The sequence below is a fragment of the Caloenas nicobarica genome, chromosome 18, assembly GCF_036013445.1.
Source record: "Caloenas nicobarica isolate bCalNic1 chromosome 18, bCalNic1.hap1, whole genome shotgun sequence".
Taxonomy (NCBI): domain Eukaryota; kingdom Metazoa; phylum Chordata; class Aves; order Columbiformes; family Columbidae; genus Caloenas; species Caloenas nicobarica.
The window spans coordinates 3,464,962-3,479,317 of NC_088262.1; the positions used below are offsets into that span (position 1 = coordinate 3,464,962).

Here is a 14,356-nt window from a genome sequence, read left to right on the forward strand (position 1 = left end):
ATGAAGTTGTGTGTAACTTTTGTACAGCTTTGTATAGACTTATTTAAATTAAAGGCACATAAAAATTATGTAGATAATCATAAGCAAAAAGTAGCATCTAAAATGTTGGTGTGTATATATATTATTTTTTTACCCCTCCGTGTTGATAGAATACTAGTAACCAATTTTGCCTGGAAACAATAGTTTTATAAGGGGAAAGAAATTTATTTCTCTAGCAAGTTCAAAATGTACCTTCTCACTTATTTGATCCAAGGGTTTATATTAAAAAAGAAAAATTTTGCACAGTCGACTCCTAGTATGCATCCTGAACTGTATAAGTCTTATTTCTAATAAATTTAATCTTGACTTTGCTTTTTAAATTGAGAAAATGGCAATATTAATGTATCAAAATTATTTCTTTTCTCGCTTATTGATGTAATACCCTGTTGCTTTTAACTGGATCAAACACAAAATGGCTGCTGCTGCTTTCAGGGTTGCTTATATTATTGTTAAATTAGATTTATTTTGCTTTCTGTATTGCAATTAATAGCCACTACAGTGTTGAGCACAAAGTCCTTCAAATACTGATGTCCATTCTGGCTTAACTGTAGAAAACAAAATTATTAAAAATTATTTGTGAATTTTCAGTCTGAATTAATGTGCTTTTAAAAGGCTCAATTTTCAGAGAGTAGTATTTAGTTCCCTGAAAAATGGGAGGGTGTGGTGTGAGGGGCTTTCTAAGAAAAGCCGAACATGGACTCCTGAAAAAAATAGTGTAAATGAAACATTTGTATCTCTTGGCTTTTAGATACATATTTTTTTTAATTCAGTGTTGCACTAAGCTTAATCTATGATGTTGCCATCATATACTTAATTCTATTTCTGAATTTCATTAATGACGTATGGGTGGTTGGAGAGGTAAACTAACATATATTAAAATGTAGCAGAGTGTAAAATATTCTGAATAATTGAAACCATTTCATTAATTTGTTAATAGCAAAGAGTGAAGATGAAAAATGCAACTTGGATAAACGAAAAGGTCCAGTTAAGGTAAAAACAGAGAAAGATAGAACAAAGGAGTCTTTTGACCTGCAAGCAAAAGACAAAGATGACGTTTCAGAAACCTTGGGGAAGGTACAAGTGAAAGAAGAAAAGTCACGTGAAGAAAAAGTAGAAGTCGATACAATTTCCAAAAATGTAGATCATGCAAAAGACAAAGGTGGGATACTTAAGTTATTGTAAAACTAGCTATTCCTTACAACCTTGCATGCGTAAAAGCATAGGAGCTCAGAAATAACTGTTGAAAAACTGTGTAACAGGTTTTGTCAAGACATTTAAAATGTCTCAGTTAAAAGATCATTTATTATCCCTTGTAGTAGTGTCTGAAGTTTTTGTTCCATTTTTCTTGGAATCTATTAATATGCTAAAAGGTCTACTGCTTTCTTAGTACTTAATGTAAAGATATCGTCTGGTATTCATTGTTAGGAGAGCTTACTGATTCAGAGTTATTTCTTCTTCACAGTGGAAAAAGAAATCGATGGTGAACATGATAAAGTCATCAAGGAAGAGCCGATGGATGTAGATGATGCGAAAATTGAATCCCCCATAAAAGATGAAGATAGTGATTGTAAGCTGGATATAATCAATGTCAGCGAGGGATTTCATTTACGGACTTGCTACAAAAGGAAAGTAAAATCATCCAAATTAGATGGACTACTTGAGAGGCGAATAAAACAGTTTACACTAGAAGAAAAACAACGTTTAGAAAGGATGAAACTGGAGGCCAGTGCTAAAACGGCAGGTGTTCGATCTGTAAGTGCCCAGAAAAACATAGATGAGCTGCAAATGAGAAAAGTAAAAGGAGGAAGCCAATTTGACATGTCTTCCCAAGACCAAACCTTTATCTCAGATAAAACTCAAAGCGAAGACACGGAACAGGACTGCTTGCCCATCAGCGGCATCTCTTGTACCAAAACCGGTGAGCTGGAACCCTCTTCGCCTCTGACAAATAGGCTGCCGAAAAGAGAAGGCCGGCTACGGGATGAAGACTCCCCCCAGTCCTCTGAAGGTGAAAACTCTGTTCGGAATGATGGTAAAGAAAACAACCCTGAATCTGTGAATGCTGAGAAGTGTCAAGGACAAGACGCCCTTGGAAAGTCTGAAAGTTCCTTTGTGGATGGCTTGAAAGAAACAAATGCAGAAGGTAGAATGAAATGGGATGTTTCGGAAACAAGCGGAAAATCTTTGAAACAAAAACTACCTATTACCAGAGTATCTCAGTGTGAACGTGAGAACTTAGAGCCGGCGGTAACTGAAAGCAGCTGTAGAAAAGATGCTCGGGCCACTCTTGAAAAAACAGATTCAGCAGAGAATTCTGAACAGCAGAGCAAAGATTCAGAAAACAATTGTATGATAAAAAGCCATATTGAACCGACATCCTCTCAAGAAAGTGAAATGGAGGAAGAAATTGCTCCAGGAAAGACTGAAAGTAAATCTGAAACCAAGACTGCATTTCACCAAAAATCAGGTAGTAAAGATCTGGAACACACGGATGAGGTAGACGCTGATGAGGATTTACTGAGCTCTAAACTAACTGAGGCGAACGGTCAAAAGAAAGGTCAGGAACTGAAAGTGGAGACAAGCATCATAAATAAATATCTTGATCAGACAAGTCTAAATAGTGTTACTGACAAAAAGAGTAATAAAGATGAAGAAACCAAGAGAGACTTAGAAAAAGGAAAATCGGCATTTCAAATGAATGGAAAAGACAATGACGTTAAAGTATTATCAAACGATGGCTGCTTAGGTAAAGACACCTGTGAAACTAAGGCAGGAGGTGATATTGAGCCAAAAGTTAATAATATTAATAAATCCATTCCAGAACATGAAATAAAACCCTTACCTTTTAAGGAATCTTCAGTAAAACCATTCATGAATGGTGACATCATGACAGAGGACACAAAGGATAAAAATAAGTCACGTCCGCAGAGTTCACCTGAGTTTGAATCTGGAGAGGGTCTTCAGTCAGCAGATGAAGTTCCCAGGTATGTGCAGAAAACTGAAGAAAACCAGCTTTCTCCTGAGAGATCTGCCTTTGGCGCAGCTTCCACGCCAACGCGCGCTGTCTGTAAAGAAAATAACCTGAATAGTGAAACGGAATCTATGGAAACTGAAGTAATTGAGGATAAGAAAGTGGCTCCATCACCAGTAACCTCATGTGAGGAATCTAGCTTGAGCAGTGACTTTGCTGATCAGAACGGCATACAGACCTATAAAATGGAGAATGTTAATGGAGAAAGTAAAATAAAAACTGTCATTACTGAAGTGACTACCACAACATCAACTGTGTCTACAGAATCCAAAACTGTGTTTAAAGTTGCAGAGACTGTAGCTTCTAACGATGAGAAAACGACAGTGGTGTCCTCGATGGAAAACTGTGCCATATCCACCGTAACTACCACCACCACCGTCACCAAGCTCACCGCTCCGGCTGCGGACAGTAACATCAATGTCATTTCTGTGCAAGAACACAGCAAAACGGTGGTTACAACAACAGTGACGGATTCGCTGACCACCCCAGAAGGAACGCTGGTGACTTCCATGACTGTCAGCAAAGAATATTCTACTAAAGACAAAGTGAAGTTAATGAAATTTGCAAAACCCAAAAAAACTCGTTCTGGAACTGCGTTACCATCTTATAGAAAATTTGTTACCAAAAGCAGTAAAAAAAGCATATTCGTTTTACCCAATGATGACTTAAAAAAGCTGGCCAGAAAAGGAGGGATCCGAGAAGTTCCCTATTTCAATTACAATGCAAAGCCTGCCTTGGATATCTGGCCATATCCATCCCCAAGGCCAACTTTTGGGATCACTTGGAGGTACATACTTTACATTTTTGAGGAAAAGTTTAGGATGTGAAGAAATTAGTTGAATTTTAAAATACAAGCGATATACTTGTTGGTGCCCGAACATGCAAATTTTGCTATTATTCAATAATTTTCTACATTGTTCAATAAAGTTAGAATGGAAAACCTTTGTCCCGTTGGTTGGTTAGGTAATTTAAGTACATTTTGATTTTTGTAATTAATACTCTCTTGCTAGGTACCGACTTCAAACAGTAAAATCACTGGCTGGAGTGAGCCTTATGTTGCGGTTGTTGTGGGCATGTCTCAAATGGGATGATATGGCAGCAAAAGCTCCACCCGGGGGAGGAACTACACGTACAGGTATTATTTCTTTAAATCGCTGGCTTTCTTAATGCAAAAGCTCTTGCTGTTAATTTTGAGTATTACACTCGTTCCAAGCATTTCTGTAAAGGCTTGATGTTAAGCTATGGCGTTTGAATTTTTTAATCAACAGTTTGTACTAGTTGCTGTTTCTTTACCTTGAATATATTGCATTGATTGGAGATTTAGTGTTTATTTGCTGTCTGTTATTAACGTATTGGGACTAATTTGTTGTAGAAACAACTGAAACTGAAATTACAACAACAGAAATAATCAAGCGAAGAGATGTTGGTCCATATGGAATCCGGTCAGAGTACTGTATAAGAAAAATTATTTGTCCCATTGGTGTACCAGAGGCTCCAAAAGGTATGTATGGTTTTTTGGTTTTTTTCTCTTCTTCCTGTAAGCTCCTACAGAAATTAAGGTAACTGAATCTTTATGTTAATTCACACCATCAAGGGAGCAAATACAGCTTGACATGAACTATTCATTCGCCTGTTTGAAACAAATGACACATTTAACAAACTGAGGTGATTTATCTGAATCTGAAAGGCCTTCCTGTTTATAAAATGAGACTGAAAGAGACACTAAATCTTGGTTTATGCTTTAATTTTGTGTAATGATTGAGCTTAACGTGTGTGTTTTGACTGTTCCCTAAAGAAACTCCAACGCCCCAGAGGAAGGGACTGCGGTCAAGTGCGCTAAGGCCAAAAAGGCCAGAAACTCCCAAGCAAACAGGCCCTGTTGTAATTGAGACCTGGGTAGCAGAGGAGGAATTGGAACTGTGGGAGATCAGGGCCTTTGCTGAAAGGTAAACAAACTCAAATGAGCTTTTAAAGAAAGCAGTTCGAATTTGTGCGTCTCTGTTAAATAAAAGTTCCCGCTGAAGAACACGAACTTGGTAGCTGCAAGTGTCTTTCGATAATGACAGTCAAGCTTAAAGTTGTTGCTAAAGTATTTGCTCGTACCAGAACTACTTCATGCAGATCTTGCAGATTTGTTAGGAATAATATTATATTAATTTTTCAATGCATATTAACTAATCACTTTTGTATGCTAAGAGGCTATTGCTATAAAGGATGGAAAGGCTTTAGGCTACTTTTGGCATGACTTTAAACACTATGCATTTAAATCTATAATACAAAGAAAACTATTGTGTACAAGTAAAGGTAAAATCAGACTGAGAGTATATAAGTCATCAAATGAATATTTTCGATATTGCATGCTTAGAGTTGAAACAATGTTTTTGAATCTCTTGGAAATAATTGTTTTTAATTAACAGTACTTACATAGATTATTTGCAGTCTCAGGCGTAATTATAAATTCCAGTTTTGATTAATAGTCTCCTGGAAGGTGTTGCAGTAGTTTAGCATCGGAATATTTCGGAGTTGCTGCATGCAACTTCAGTAATTTATTTCAAAATGCTTGTAAAGCCACAACCAGTTTTTCCGTGATCTTCAGTCTTAATTGCTCTTGTAAGAACAAATCTTAAACTGGATAAAATGAAATGTAGTTGGATGGTTGGACTTTATGCGGTGCTGTAACTTCCTTTTGGTTGTGTCTTCGGCAGGGTGGAGAAGGAAAAGGCCCAGGCAGTTGAACAGCAGGCTAAGGTTAGTGAACAGAAGAAGGCAGAGGAATTCAAGGCCCAATTGGAGGCTCAACTAAAACACCAACGATTGGCTGCCCAGCAGGTGGGGGAGCTACTGGTGGTCCCACCTGTCAGCAACATGACTAAAATATGGGGAACGAAGTTTACCCCTGTTTTACACCATTTTTCAGAGAGTTTCCACTCCCTGTGCAAACTAAGCCATCAAACCACACTGCTGCCACTGTGTACATTCATTACTTTGAAACGGGGTTAAAGCAAAGATTTGGGTTGGATTCCTTTTTTTTTTCCCACCTAATTTATAACACCTTAAGAAGGTTTTGTTTGTTCCGTTTTAAAGGGGGGCTGAGAAGCACCAATCTGCAGGTAAAGTCACCAGTGTTCTGTGGTGTAACGGAGCTGCCTTGGGACATGGCAGACTTGAGAATCCAACTGTGTTTGTTCTTCATGCTTTGATCAGATTGAATCTTTTGATTCTTATCCTGTCTGAAGTTGGCTGAATGAAGCCCATTGATAATTTTTTAATATACCTATGTATAGATGTAAGTCAGCGTATATATAAATGTAGGTAATTACAATTAGGGAACCCAATGCCATGTTGGTATTTCACATGCATTATTAAGAATTATGCTTTTTTTCCAACTTACTCTTTTTTTCTTTTCATCTCCTCTGACCAAAATACATTACCAGTGAATGAGCATTTCTTATTCATAGGCATTACCTCAATATCATGCTAACCAGTCACTGAAATTTACATTCATGAATAAAGAGATCATTCCAGTAACACAAGGAAGAAAGTTAAGATTAGTTGGAATTGTAAAAGAGCTTACTGATACTATCCCTTCACAAAGTGGCTCTCTAAATTAAATGTACCTTCTTGACACTTAAAGCACAGAAGGTTGCTGGGTAAGGTAAGGGATTTTGATCCTGATTTTTTTTTAAGCAGGCTGCAAACTGGATTTACAGTTAAAAGAATGATTTTAAAAATTGTGTTCTTAATGGCAAAGCAGAATGATACAGTCTCATTATTTTTTTTTTTTTTCCTGGAGCTGGCAGGATCTCTCTGCATACAGCTCTAAACTTAGGAACGCTGGTAATGAACTCTGCGTTAATGATGGTGTATCGCTTACTGAAGTAGCTGCAGGCTGTGTGCACATGGGCAAAGCAAATATAGATGGATATTTTTCAAAGGTTTTTTTAGCCTTTCAGATTAATTTGAGCCTAGTAGCTTTTCTTTAAAATAAAATGTGTAGTGAAGTCGACGTAAGCTGAGGTTTTTAAAGATGCTATAAAGAAAAATTTCTGATTGTGCACTGCCAGCAGAGTTGTGGTTCTGCAGCTCAGGGACTCTTGTGCTGTAGGGTGTGCCTTATTCTTGAATCCTTTACAATTTCAACTAAAATCCTACTGGAGACCATTGTTTTTCAATACCGGGAAGAGACAGCATTTATTTTACAAAATCTGAAAATGCTAATTATCCCTGTGTTTATATTTTTTTCTGCATTCGCAGAAGCGGCTGGAGCAGCAGAAGCAGATCCCCGCGGCCGGTGTGGCCCCTGCGGTCACCACAGCCAGCAGCACGGCCACCACCGGCTCCACCCCGCAGAAGGTGGTGGTGGGTCCCTTGGCCAGCCCGGTGCCCACTGGAACCAAAGTAGTGCTGACTACAAAAGTGGGTTCTCCAGCTACAGTAACATTCCAGCAGAACAAGAATTTCCATCAGACTTTTGCTACTTGGGTTAAACAAGGCCAATCTTCAACGGGTAAGTGGCCGTTTATCGCGGAAATAACATGTAAATAGGGCGAACTCCAGCACAGCACCTACGTCTTCTCCAGAATATATCGCATTATTACATTGCTTGTTATCTTTGCTCTTAACTCTCTTGCTAAGTCAGCAAGACACTTCTGAGAGAATACCTGTCTACTTTTTCTTTGTTCAGACTTGCGAGGTAGAATTATTTCTGACCTGTCTCATTTATTACTGCCAGTTGTTGTAGTAGTAATCATGGCTAACGAAAGCGTTCTGTGCCGTAACGTACTGTTTCCAAAAGAGAATCTTTACCAAAGAAAGCATGACACCTTCAAAAATGATTGTAAAAATAATCCTGTGGTTTGTTGTTTCGTGCTTGAAAGTAGTCATTTCATGGACTAATGATTCTGCTCTAAACCTGACTGTTCTGTGTGCCTCACTAGCCACTAGCACAGCTGCCAGCTCAGCCACAACCATTGCCAGCACAGGGCAGACCTTCCAGATCTCAGGCAGCCCAGTAACGATGGCAGGGAAAGTGATAACTAAGCTGCCACTCCCTGCAAACAGCAAGATTGTTGCCGTCAATGTGCCATCAACTCAAGGAGGTAGGGGAAAGGGAACTGAATTAAAAATGTATTCCAGCTTGCTGATTCATTCTCCATTGACACCATTTTCCCATTGAAGTAAAACAGTGACTCCAAGGGGGAAAACATATTTTTATATATATACGTCTAGTGCTTGTTTCCCCTGCGTTGCATATTTGTGTCTGTAAGGGGAAAATGCAAGTTTTTTGTCTATAAATTATTCTACATTTTGTAATGCAAAATTAGAAGCTTTATTTTTAACAGTGTGGAATGAAGCATGCTTTTTTTTGTTATCTAAATTATACATCAACAAAACTAGTTTCTTCACCAAAAAAAAAGCTGCTGTTCTTAGTTATTAATGCCTGCATCTGCTCTTCACTGATAAGCAAGAGTTTGGCTCCAGACTACGACTAGCATTTTTAATTCTTGCCTCGAGAAAAGGACTTAATATGTTAAGATTTGTGAATGTATTTTGGACAGAAAAATCTCAATTCTCTGTCTCCATTATACTTGGCATCTGAAGAAGTCAAGAGGGCTACTAGTTTTGTATTGGAATTTCTTAGGTAACATGAAAAGCGTTACCCATTTTCTTCAGCACCACAAGCTTGTAGATGAAAGGTGTTTAAACTGGTCTCCTACATTTTAAATTAATCAGATTATAACTTTTAATGGTTGTATAACACTAATTAGTGGCACCGCGTCATTTGCAGTTATCATCAAACTGATCTTTGTGAAGATTCACTCTTTCCTTAATCTCTTCTAAAATACCTATTTCTTAACTTAAAATGTAGGTGGACTATCGACAAAGTATAATGCTGCTGCTTTTTACAATGTGACAAAGGTTCTGCCAAGAAATGCTGAAAGACTCAAAGGTGTTCTAGAAACCTGGAGACTGATTTCTAAATGCCACCCTGGAGTTGCTTTTACTTCTTTTGCTAGCAATGGTGTCACTAACGAATTCTCATTTTGTCTTTAATTAGGTGTTGTTCAAGTTCAGCAAAAGGTATTGGGTATCATTCCATCGACGACAGGTGCAAGTCAAACGTTTACTTCATTCCAGCCGAGGACAGCAACTGTCACCATTAGGCCAAATACCACAGGGACATTAGGAACAACAAGCACTTCACAAGTAAGATGTTTTTCTGATTATTTAATGCAAAAAAATGTGGGTGCAAATATTTTAAGTTATTGGCGGATATTAAGAGTTCTGCCTACTCACTTTCCAATGTTTTTGGTTCATCTTGGCAATAGTGTTTATGGATCCTTTATTCCAAGGAGGTACAACAACTCTCTCTAATTGAAACAATGAATAGTTTAGAGCTTGGTAAGCCTTAGTGGTGTGGGCACAGATGAAAAAATACTGAATCTGCTCGCCTCTTGTCATTTCTTACTAGATTTTAAAAAATACATATTAATACTTCAGGGCACATCCCAATGGCTCTTTTCACAAGTTTGTGTGCTCTCTGTTCTGGCGTGTGCAGGTGGTGCAGGGGACACCGCTGCGCCCTGGGATGACAGTAATCCGGACACCACTGCAGCAGTCAACGCTTGGCAAGACCATCATCCGAACACCTCTGGTGGTGCAACAAGGTATTCTTCCAGCCAGTAGGTTCATTTTAATATTTAAATTCCCAGTGTGAAATCCATGGTTTGTTTCTCCATAAATAACTTCCTGTATTATATGTCCCAATGCAAAAATACCCCATTTTGATGCTTGACTTGTAACAAGTGCCTTTTCTGCCTTTCGAATGTGTCGGGTACAGCTTTGTTGGTGTTGTTCATCAGTGACACTGGGAAATCTAGTACTTATTTTTAAGTCCATTCATTTGAACAGAAAAAAGTTTAGAATAATTGTGCATTGAGAACCTTTTTTTTAAAGGCAAGCTAAGTGTTTGAAGTACTCTGTAAGTATGTGAATTGAATTAAAATAGAAAACATTTTGCAGACTTTTTTCATTCAAACACACAGACAAATGGTTTGTAAAGAAAATTTCTGTGCAAACTGCGGTGTTGGCTTCACTTGTCTGATGATACACTACTGCAAGTTGCTGTGCTGATGGCTGTGTTTCTTATCACAAATTATTCTCTTCCAGGTCAGACACAGCAAGTGGTGACTCAAATAATCAGGGGTCAGCCTGTCTCAACAGCAGTTTCTAGTACCAGCACAGCTGCTTCCAGTGCTGGACAGAAAACCGTCACGAGTTCTGGGACACCACCTCAGCAAATCCAGCCGCAGCCCACACCGCAGCCCCCGCGCCCGCAGCAGGGACAGGTGAAGCTCACGATGGCCCAACTCACGCAGCTCACGCAAGGACAGGTAAATATTGTACAGCCTCTGGGCGTGGAAATGTGCTCATACTTAGGATACATCTTATCAAGCCTTTGGATTTCAGCAGTGTAGTGCGTGTGCTCATAAACTTATGTTTCAGCCTTCATTTAGGATGACCGATAGCATAATTAGAGACTGAAAGAAGCTTAAATGGCGTATGTAAAGTTTTAAATGTAACTAGCATCAGGGAAGTTTAGCAGTACGGAAAAGAGTCTTTGCATTAATAGCAGTAAGTGACATCAGTATTTTGCATGGCCTGTTTTGTAGACCTTTAGAACTTAATGTTCGTTCCTTGTCTTCTGATTTTGTGTGAAGATTTAGTTTCAATTAATGTTATCCAGAGTCTCAGAGGAAAAATTACAGTATCTGGAACTGGAGGAGGAAAAAGTTCTTACAGCTTCTGCTCAGATCATGAAGGTCTGTTGGCAAAAAACAGAGTCAAGCATAGGGTAAAAATAGATTTCTGTGAGTTACCACAATAACTATTCTTCAAATTATAAATTACATATATAAATGATTGTAATGTACAGGCTGTTTGTTGCCATGTAAGATTTTTACATGTGAAACGAGACTCAGAGTTCATTTCCACACCAAAAGGATTGTTATAGGGACCTTATTCTGTTCTATGCGTTTGTAAAATGTGGAGTTCTGCACTTAGGTGTTGGGACAATACCTTACCTTCCACATCACTGACTGGAGGGGGACGTCATGAGCTGCCTCAGTCTCACCTTAAGCAACAGAAATTCACAGTACCCTACAGACTGAACAGTCAGTCATGAAATCTCACAGTTGGGTAGGATCTGATACGCGATTAGGAAATGTTTTCAGTGCAGAGAAGTTTCACACAAACTGTTGGGATTCTTGAGAAAGTAATTAGTAGTATGTCCAAAATTATCCATGCTTTGTGTCGCTCGTAAGTTCTAGGAGCAAAGATGTTCCATTTTAGCTGCTTTCTGGCTAGGGTTCCTGTCAGTATTTGGATGAAAATACATGTAGCTCCAACCTAGTCATCTGTTGACAATAGAATTGTTGAAAGAGTATTTTAGTATTTCAAGATCTCAGATGCTAGTTGTGGAATTTTGGAGTATGGTATGTGGTAAAAGTATTGAATTCTGTAATCCAAACCCTTAATTCTTCTGAGCTTCAGCACAGTCTATCTAAGAAATACATCACTAATACATCAATATTGACTCTTTTTTTTAGGGTGGCAGTCAAGGATTAACTGTGGTAATTCAGGGACAAGGTCAAACTACTGGTCAATTACAATTAATCCCTCAGGGTGTGACTGTAATACCTGGTCCAGGACAACAGCTTATGCAAGCAGCTATGCCAAATGGTACAATTCAGAGATTTCTTTTCACCCCGCTACCAGCAGCTGCTACTACAGCTAGCACAACTACAACAACAGTTTCCACTTCAACCTCAGGTAAGCATTGTTCTGTTTGGCAGGAAAAAACCTTCCATTTGGGTTGCATGGGAGTTTTTATGCAGCTGGAGATGGTCTCTTATTACAGTAAATTTGTCGGAGGTGTATTATAAGCTTAGAAATCTCTTTAATTTCTGCATAGAGCTTTATAGCAGTTCTAAAAGGTTCAAACTGGTAAGACTCGCAGACACGTCATTTGAAATTAATGGAGTGCTTGTTTTTATCCTCGGCAGCGGCAGGGGAGCAGAAGCAAGCTCTACAGGCACAGGCCCCGTCAGCGCTGCCGCCGGCGCAGCCGCAGCCCCAGCAGCCAGCGCAGCCCCCAGTGCAGAGCCAGAGCGCCCAGCCGGTGCCGCCGGCCCAGCCCGCGCTCCAGCCTGAACCTCAGACCCAGCCCGAAGCTCAGACTCCGGCATCTGGTGACTCTCCGGTCACACCTGAAGCACAATCGTCTAAATCTCCAGTTCAGTCTCCAGCACAGACCCAGGCTCAAGGGCCATCTCCAGCGCAAGTCCCGAGCCAGACGCAGACTGCAGTCCCTCCACAAGGCCAGTCCCAAGTCCAGCCTCAGCAACCAGCTCAGGTGCAGACTACAACCCAACAACAGATTCAGATGCAGCCCCCTGCTCCCATACAAATTCAAGCTCAGCTGCAGCAATCACAGCCTCAGGTTCAGACTTCGGTCTCAACCCTTCCAACTACTCAAAGTTTAAATCAGGTTCCTGTGCAATCCCCAACTCGTCCTCAGCTGCAACTTCAGCAGCCTCCAACAAAAGTTATTACAGTGCCTCAGCTTCAGCAACAAGTGCAAGTTCTCTCTCAGCTCCAGCCACATGTTGTGGCTCAGATACAAGCCCAACAAGGCAGTGTGCCCCAGCAGATCAAGCTTCAGTTACCTATTCACATCCAACAAAGTAGCCCAGTACAGGCTCACCAGATTCAGAATGTGGTGGCAGTTCAAGCAGCTAGTGTTCAGGAGCAGCTGCAGAGGGTTCAGCAGCTCAGGGAGCAGCAACAGAAGAAAAAGCAGCAACAGATAGAAATTAAACGTGAGCACACCCTTCAGGCTTCTAATCAAAGTGACATTATCCAGAAACAGGTAAAGTTAACAGAAGGAAATTAAAACTTCATTAATGAAACCAATCTCATTTTAAATGCCTGTTCTTGTTAACGATGTTAATACATTTGATAGGCAGATAATTTGATTCTTTCAAACTTCGTACATGATTGCTTTTGGCAATTTAATTAACTATTCTAAGTTAATTCAGCACATAAGCCCACTGTACTATGTTTGTAGTCTTCTGGCACCTTGATTCAACTTACCACGAGCTGCTGGGACAATAAATCTTTACTCTCAGTTCAGGGTGGACAGGTCACAGATAGGAGAGCTGATGTTCAGAACACCTGTACAGTACTGGCATTGCCTGCTCTAGGAAACTGAGCTTTCAAAGAGGTATCTGAAATGTAATGATGTTGGATGGCTGCGGGGCTTAAAAAATACATATATATATATATATCTCTCTCTCTCTAATAATAGACTCTTACCATTTTTAAAAAGAATACAACCAGTCACTGAAGGAATACTGTCAATTTACATTTAGTCCCTAGATTTAAACTCAGCATAAGCAAAATATCCTACCCTATGTGGGGCTTGGAGGTGGTATTAATTTTCAATTTCAATTTTCAAATAATTGCTTTAAACAAGCACTGTCCCCCGATAAGATTCAGTTCTACTTTGTCACTTACTGAAATAAATAACGCTAACTTTTTCTTTAACTTAGGAAATGTCCTGGTTCTCCCAGTAATATTACGAAATACTGGCTAAAGTTTTCATATTTTATTTTGGATTCTGTATCACCCTGCAGGTGGTTATGAAACAGAATGCTGTCATAGAACATTTGAAACAGAAGAAGACACTGACTCCAGCTGAGAGGGAAGAAAATCAGAGGTGAATGTGCATCATAGTGCATCTTTAGATGTGAAAGATGTGTATCAAATACAGCATGTCTGAGCCTGAGACTACAGAGTCAGCAGCAGCTACTGGTCCAGGCCGTTGCTGTTTTGTTGTTTACTTTCAACTCATATGTTAATTGAAGCTATTTCTCATGGTAACTCTGGCAACAAGGAGCATTTAATTTTGTAGGGGGTTTGAAATAGAATGGGAAGGGAAAAGTAAATTCATGAGGACAAAAATACATTAATTTTCTAATTGAAACATAAAGCAAAATAAATGAAAATTGCAGAACAAGCGAGCAGGAAAATAGATTTAGACTTGAGTGTACAACAAGCAGATGAAAAATTAATCCTGAGATATCATTAGTGAGGAAATTTGGAACTGTTTTGCAATGAATTTAAAAGATTCGTCAATCCTTATGCCGAAACACAAAAACTTGGTAATATTTGGTGGTCACTGGAGGGCGAAAATGGCTTCCAACTTGTTTTCATCCTCCATCA

General features: G+C 39.3%; 1 protein-coding gene across 13 annotated transcripts in view; it reads left to right on the top strand.

The window, feature by feature from the left end:
- The window catches only part of BPTF (bromodomain PHD finger transcription factor), a 48,865-nt gene that overhangs the window by 25,390 nt on the left and 9,119 nt on the right, over positions 1-14,356 (top strand). For 6 of the 13 annotated variants that reach the window (XM_065648168.1, XM_065648171.1, XM_065648169.1 and 3 more), the window contains 14 exons: positions 977-1,198; positions 1,502-3,857; positions 4,081-4,205; positions 4,443-4,571; positions 4,866-5,016; positions 5,776-5,899; positions 7,325-7,577; positions 8,008-8,169; positions 9,129-9,277; positions 9,630-9,753; positions 10,241-10,464; positions 11,680-11,902; positions 12,136-13,001; positions 13,768-13,850. In XM_065648168.1, the coding sequence (XP_065504240.1) occupies positions 977-1,198; positions 1,502-3,857; positions 4,081-4,205; positions 4,443-4,571; positions 4,866-5,016; positions 5,776-5,899; positions 7,325-7,577; positions 8,008-8,169; positions 9,129-9,277; positions 9,630-9,753; positions 10,241-10,464; positions 11,680-11,902; positions 12,136-13,001; positions 13,768-13,850 (5,191 nt within the window). The remainder of the gene's footprint in view (positions 1-976; positions 1,199-1,501; positions 3,858-4,080; positions 4,206-4,442; positions 4,572-4,865; positions 5,017-5,775; positions 5,900-7,324; positions 7,578-8,007; positions 8,170-9,128; positions 9,278-9,629; positions 9,754-10,240; positions 10,465-11,679; positions 11,903-12,135; positions 13,002-13,767; positions 13,851-14,356) is intronic. The other 7 variants (XM_065648178.1, XM_065648179.1, XM_065648177.1 and 4 more) reach the window with 5 other exon arrangements.